We start from the raw sequence: 6,000 nt of genomic DNA, 5'->3' as shown, positions 1-6,000 counted from the left end.
GCAGAGGGCGGCGCTGTCTACAAAAAATGGTCTTTGCGTGCGGTTCTCGAGGTGCGGTCCTCTCAGTGCAGCCCTGAGAGTGCAGCTCTGCAGATACACCCTCCTCCCCAGTTGGGACCCATCTGTATTTAGCCCTGTCTTGCCATCTCGACCAGCCTCCTGCCTGGCCTCCAGAGGGCCTCCACCATAGAGGTTGAAGTGTGATGATATGGGACTGAGGAGATGACATTTGTTGATAGCACCATGTGTGGCTGCTGATATACCAAAGCAAAGACTGACAAAAATAACTCCCAGTCTGCAGAAGCTTGACCCAAGAGGAACACTCAGGCATGATAATGATCCAAACTAGCATACTACCACAATCTTCACAAAGAATAAAGCGAAAACTATGACCTGCTACCTCTGTTGGCATCTTTTAAAAAGAAAGGTAGCACTACACAACCCCTCCAGCAACGAGCAGCTGAAAAATAGATTGAAAGAATAGCAGAACTCTCCACACATTTGTGCAGCACTGTTGTCTTCCATGGTGAGGTGTACTAAACATGTCATCGTCCTCAAACATTATGAGCCAGGCAGCATGACCAGTACAGATGAATGTGCATAGTTTAATTACTTATTTAAAAAACATAAAAACATTCCAAAAGATACATGAGTGATAGATGAAAACAGGAAGGGTGCCATATTGCTTATGTATTTCTATGAATTTTGTACTACACCCCTGATGTCATCTACAGTACACTACAGGCGTGAGTCTATTCATGTACAAGATCACTTAAATGTCAAATGATTCAAAATTCTATCACTTTCCAGTCATCACATTACACCACTCTACCAAATCGCAGTCTCTACCCTGACATATATATATCATGGTAGAGACTGCGATTTGGTAGAATTGGAGTCTCTACCAGTAGAGATTGCGATCGCAATCTCTTCCAGTAGAAACTCCAATCCTACCAGTAGAGATTTGTCAGGGCTAAGGTTAGACTTTTAAGGTTAGGGTCAGGGCAGGGGTTAGATTAAAAGGTCAGGGTCAGTTAAGGTTAGGGTCAGGGGTCAGGGCAGGGGTTAGATTAAAAGGTCAGGGTCAGTTAAGGTTAGGGGCAGGGGTCAGGGCAGGGGTCGGATTTAAAGGTCAGGGTTAGTTAAGCTTAGGGTCAGGGGTCAGGGCAGGGGTCAGATTTAAAGTTCCATCTCTACTGGTAGAGATTACAATCGCAAACTCTACTGGTAGAAACTCCAATTCTACCAAATCGCAGTCTCTACCCTGACATATAGATCACCTTTTTCAAGCTTTTCATGCTCTTTCCTCTTGATGTTGCTGTCACTTGGGATTGCTACATCTGTCGCTACTGCTTCTTTTGCAGTTTATCAACCATCACAATATCTGATTAATTGACCACCACTATTTTATCAGTCTGGACTTGGTCCCACAGTTTCCCATCCTTTAGCAGCTAGTTCATTTCTGCTGCTAGACGTCCATGGAGTGCAGTTAGCTTCTTTGGCCAGTAGGTGTAGATCATGTAGCAGCCTGGTGCTGTCCAGCTCTTCATTCTTGAAACTCTTTTCTTGTGTGTCTGAAATTTCCCTACAACAGTGAAATGCACCTTCTTTTAATAATATTGCAATGAAGAAAGGATAACTTTGACATATACACTAGCATTCAAAAGTTTGAGGTCACTTATAAATGTCCTTATTTTTGAGAGAAAAGCAGTTTTTTCAATGAAGATAACATTAAGTGAATGATAAATCCAGTGTAGACATTGTTAATATGGTAAATGACTATTGTAGCTGGAAACGGCTGATTTTTAATGGAATATCTCCATAGGGGTACAGAGGAACATTTCCAGCAACCATCACTCCTGTGTTCTAATTGTGTTAGCTAATGGTGTTGAAAGGCTCATTGATAATTACAAAACCCTTGTGCAGTTATGTTAGCACATGGACAAAAGTGTGAGTTTTCATGGCAACCATGAAATTATCTGGGTGACAGAAACTTTGGAATGCTAGTGTACAAAGCATTATATAAAAAAAGGCATTTACACCTCTGTAGCTGTATGTTTATCTCTGTTTCTTTTGCTGCAGTCAGATTACTGGTAGAACAAGACTAATGTAACAGAAGCAGGCTTCTGTGGCTACAAACATCCTGCAACAGTTTTTAACAATCACACTGCATTTTCCCCTGGAATCACAATCTAGTTTGCAAATAAACTAGATTTTTTTTCTGTCTGTGCTAAATTCTTTGTGATATTGAAATGGACTTTTTCATCAGCAACCTTTTTGCTTCCGCTTCTTTATTTGATACTAGTGTTACTATATTTATTTGTCCATTTTTTCTGTTTTCTACACACCGCTTTATTGTCTTCTAGGGTCACAAGGGCCTGGATCCTATCCTAGCCGACTTGGGGCAAAGGCAGGGTATACCCTGGACAGGATTGCACAGAGACAGACAGCCAAATACAATCACACTTTAGACACAACTCATGACTTAGAATCTCCAGTTAGCCTCAGCATGTCTTTGGACTGTGAGCGGAAGCCACACAGGAAAACCCCAGACCAAGATCCCAAATCAAGACTGTTGAGTTGTGAGGCGACATTGTATGTGGGTTCTCACTCTCAGTCTGATTCTAAATTGTCCGTAGGTGTGAATGTGAGCATGCTTGGTTGTTTGTCTCTATGTGTAGCCCTGCGATAGACTGGAGACATGTCCAGGTTGTTCCCTGCCATCACCTTAAGTCAGCAGATAGTGGAGGAACACATCCATGATTGGTTAGATGCTGATTTGAATTTGGCTCCAAAACTTTTAGTGTCAAAGAAAGTCACTGGAATGCAACAATGGTTCAGAGAAGAAATGGGATTTTGAAGTAGTCTGGGGCTCTTTCATGAAAACTTAAACAAAAGCTTAATAATGGTTTCTTTAATGATGGCTTAAAGAAACATAGCGCTTAACTTTAAACTAGGGATTTGTTTTCCTATGTTTTACTTAAAGTTGTTCTTCTTAAGTTAACTTTTCTTCTAGCTGTGAGGCAACCCCCAACCATTGTGCTGCCCCTCTGCTAAACACCACAGAGCAAAAAGGTCCTAGCAAAACACAGAACATAAAAACTATTTTGAAACTTCAGAACTCTGGGCTACTTGGATTAAGCTAACAAGCAATATTACATCTGCCACAAGTCACATCTGCTCTACAAGTTTTGAAAATACATTGTGACCAAATTGTATTATCTTAAAATCATTCAAAGCTTTTTTTTTTGTATGATTTTTAACTTTTTGCTCAACAATAGGACTTTCATGATATCTTCAGATGTTTAAAAAAATATTTTTCAGATTATCCATAATCATAAATTATTTGATCTGGACTTGTACAGTATTGGAAATTCTGAATCAACAGCATGATGAGAAATAACAATAAACATTTAAGATTTTTATCTATAATACTTCCTGAAATGTCATCCAAACATAGCCTTAAATTTCAGCGTGCAAACAAACGTGATGAAAGTGGGTTGACAGGCAGTTTGTTTGTTTGTTTGTTTGTTTGTTTGTTTGTTTGTTTTGTGTCAAATTGGGGATGAGCAGAAGGCAGTTGATGATTTGAGATGGAATAAGACAAATGCAAAGGAGACTAATATGTATTCTTTTGTTGTCAGGTGTAATTTTTCAAATTCATCAGTTCCTCTGTGATGTCAGTCGGAGGTTTCCTGAGGAGCAGCCTTAAGGTTCAAAGTGGTGGTTCTGACTGTCACTCTCTTATAGTGCCTAACTTTCACACATAATCCATAAAAACAATCAATGAGACTTCACCTGAGTATCACTTTTCAAACAAATAAAATAGAACACAAAGTACTTTGCAGATAACAAAAATAAAAATGCAATAAAACAGTAGCAAGAAAACATTTTTTGTGAGGGATCAATAAATACTGGCAACCTGTCCTGGGTTTATATAAAAATGTATAAACGCTTGGGATTAATAAAGCTCAGCTTACTTTATGCTATTTTATTGGCATACATTTTGTTGTCTATTAGCATGTGTTTGGTATAAATGCACTGTCAAATGCCTGCAAATTCATTGTTTCTTTTTCACCTGGAACTTGCTTAAAGTTTTTGCACAGTACTTCACATTGTACATATTTCCGTATTGAACCTCTAAATTTCAGATTTGTTTAAGGGACACGAGATGGAATCGGTCATCTATAGACAATCTTTATGTAATCTCACAGGTTTTAGATATAAACATTTCTCTGTTCAGATTTAGAGCACTGTTATTTTAAATATCCAGCTACTGGTTTAGTACGCAGCCCCTAGCCTGCCGGAAATTTATTAGAAGAAGAAGAAGAAGTACGCAGCCCCTGTTGGTCAACTGCCACTTCACCTCTACGTCATTTCCGTCACACGGCTGGCTCCATTTTTTTTTTAACAAGATGGCGTCAACGCAGTTAACGGACGAGGAGATTTTCTCGGAACTAAAGCGCTTTGGATTCACTCCAGGTCCGGTTACCGAAAACACTCGTCCGGTATATTTAAAGAAATTGAAGAAACTTCGCGAAGAGCAGCAGCAGAGAGGTTCCAGACCGGGTAAAACCCGAAGCAGCGGGTCCATCAACAGCACCACAGGCGACGGCGGCGCCGCGGCATCTAGGCCAGTCGGCCCTGACGTCACGCACTTGAGCACTAGCAGGAGACCGGGCCGGAAGTCCTCTGTCCTCGGATTCAGCTCCGACGAGTCTGACGCTGAAACTCCACTGAGAAGAAAGGGCCTCGATCACAGCAGTAGGGCAAACCGAAGCTCCAGTTTTCCAAAACAGCCGAAGATTACCATACCAACTCATAATGCGGCTAGCAAGGTTCAGTATGGCGGTGGTACGAGGCTGAACAGTAGTTTTTCCCCCGGTCCAGACGGACAGAGAAGTGTTTCGCTGGGCTGGGCAGTTGGTGCTAGCTCGACCCTTGACTCGGAAGGAATGCATTACGACGAATCGGGGGACGATGACGACTGTGAGGAGGAATCGGAGAAGAATTCTTGCTCTTTAAATGGTCGCGGAGCGTCTCGCCTGAACAATAACAAACTAGCCGGGGAGTACTCGGATTCAGACGAAGAAGAAGTTGGGGGCACCGGAGAGCGAGATAGGTTAGAGTTTCGACGGGGGCACCGGATAGTCTCTACGTTCTCTTCTCACGTCGCCGAACGAAACTCCCAAACCGAAAAGAAAAACCATGAAGTTTTTCCGCGTCGGGATATAAACATGGTGAAAAGCTACGGTGAGGTTGGAGCTGAAGACGAGTTAAAGAGAAGAGATTTGGACCCATCAGGAGGCTCGCGGAGCAACAGGATTCCCAGGAAGCACATCTACGTGTCCCTCACCGAAAACCATGGAGGAAAGGCCGGTGAAAACAACCACGTCGACGGCGAAGACGGAACGTCTAGAAGCAACAGCACTAGTAGGTTCGCTATTGGGTTGCGACCGCGCTTCTCCACCTACAGCAGCCTGTCCCAGACACACCGGGACAACCACTCCAATCACACCCCCGCTCCCAACCACTCATACAGCCAGGCAGTGCTGAAGAAAAAGCTATCTGTCCCGGAGGATGAGCTTCTCCAGCAGTTCAAAAGGGAAGAGCTAGCCTCCTCTGGTAGCTTTAGTGCCCATTATCTGTCCATGTTCCTCCTCACGGCAGCCTGCCTCTTCTTTCTGCTGCTAGGCCTCATGTACCTGAGGATGAGGGGCACTGGATCCTCGGACATGGATGGCGCCAGTAAGTATCTAACAAAATTCGCTGTTTTAGCTTTTCCACGGATTGTACAAGATACTAACTTCCAATTGAAAGACAGGACAGAATGTTTTGTGGAGTTGATTTTCTTTGTTGGTTCTTGGGGATACACAGATAACAGAGTGGAAGCACAGACATTAGGGAACAAGCTCATAACTGCAGTGAATATGAAAGCACACACAAGTTTGGAATACAAAACGAAATGCCCTTCAGATGTTTGTACCAATAGTGATCCAG

At 42.5% G+C, this 6,000-nt stretch overlaps 1 protein-coding gene and 1 long non-coding RNA gene across 2 annotated transcripts in view; one reads left to right on the top strand and one right to left on the bottom strand.

Annotated features, from left to right (window-relative positions):
* Positions 1–591: 591 nt before the first annotated feature.
* On the bottom strand, positions 592–4,477 carry LOC127535887 (uncharacterized). Its single transcript, XR_007944769.1, has 2 exons — positions 4,367–4,477; positions 592–1,585 (listed from the first exon to the last, which is right to left on the bottom strand). It is a non-coding gene; the product is annotated as an uncharacterized LOC127535887 (long non-coding RNA).
* lemd3 (LEM domain containing 3) overlaps positions 4,401–6,000 on the top strand; it is a 33,968-nt gene continuing 32,368 nt past the window's right edge. Inside the window, exon 1 of the mRNA XM_022215812.2 lies at positions 4,401–5,748. Within this exon, the coding sequence (XP_022071504.1) occupies positions 4,416–5,748 (1,333 nt within the window). The 5' untranslated portion in view covers positions 4,401–4,415. The remainder of the gene's footprint in view (positions 5,749–6,000) is intronic.

The sequence above is a fragment of the Acanthochromis polyacanthus genome, chromosome 1 (genome assembly GCF_021347895.1).
Source record: "Acanthochromis polyacanthus isolate Apoly-LR-REF ecotype Palm Island chromosome 1, KAUST_Apoly_ChrSc, whole genome shotgun sequence".
Classification (NCBI taxonomy): domain Eukaryota; kingdom Metazoa; phylum Chordata; class Actinopteri; family Pomacentridae; genus Acanthochromis; species Acanthochromis polyacanthus.
Note: the sequence above shows the minus strand (reverse complement) of the source record. Positions and strands in the feature narration are given on the sequence as shown.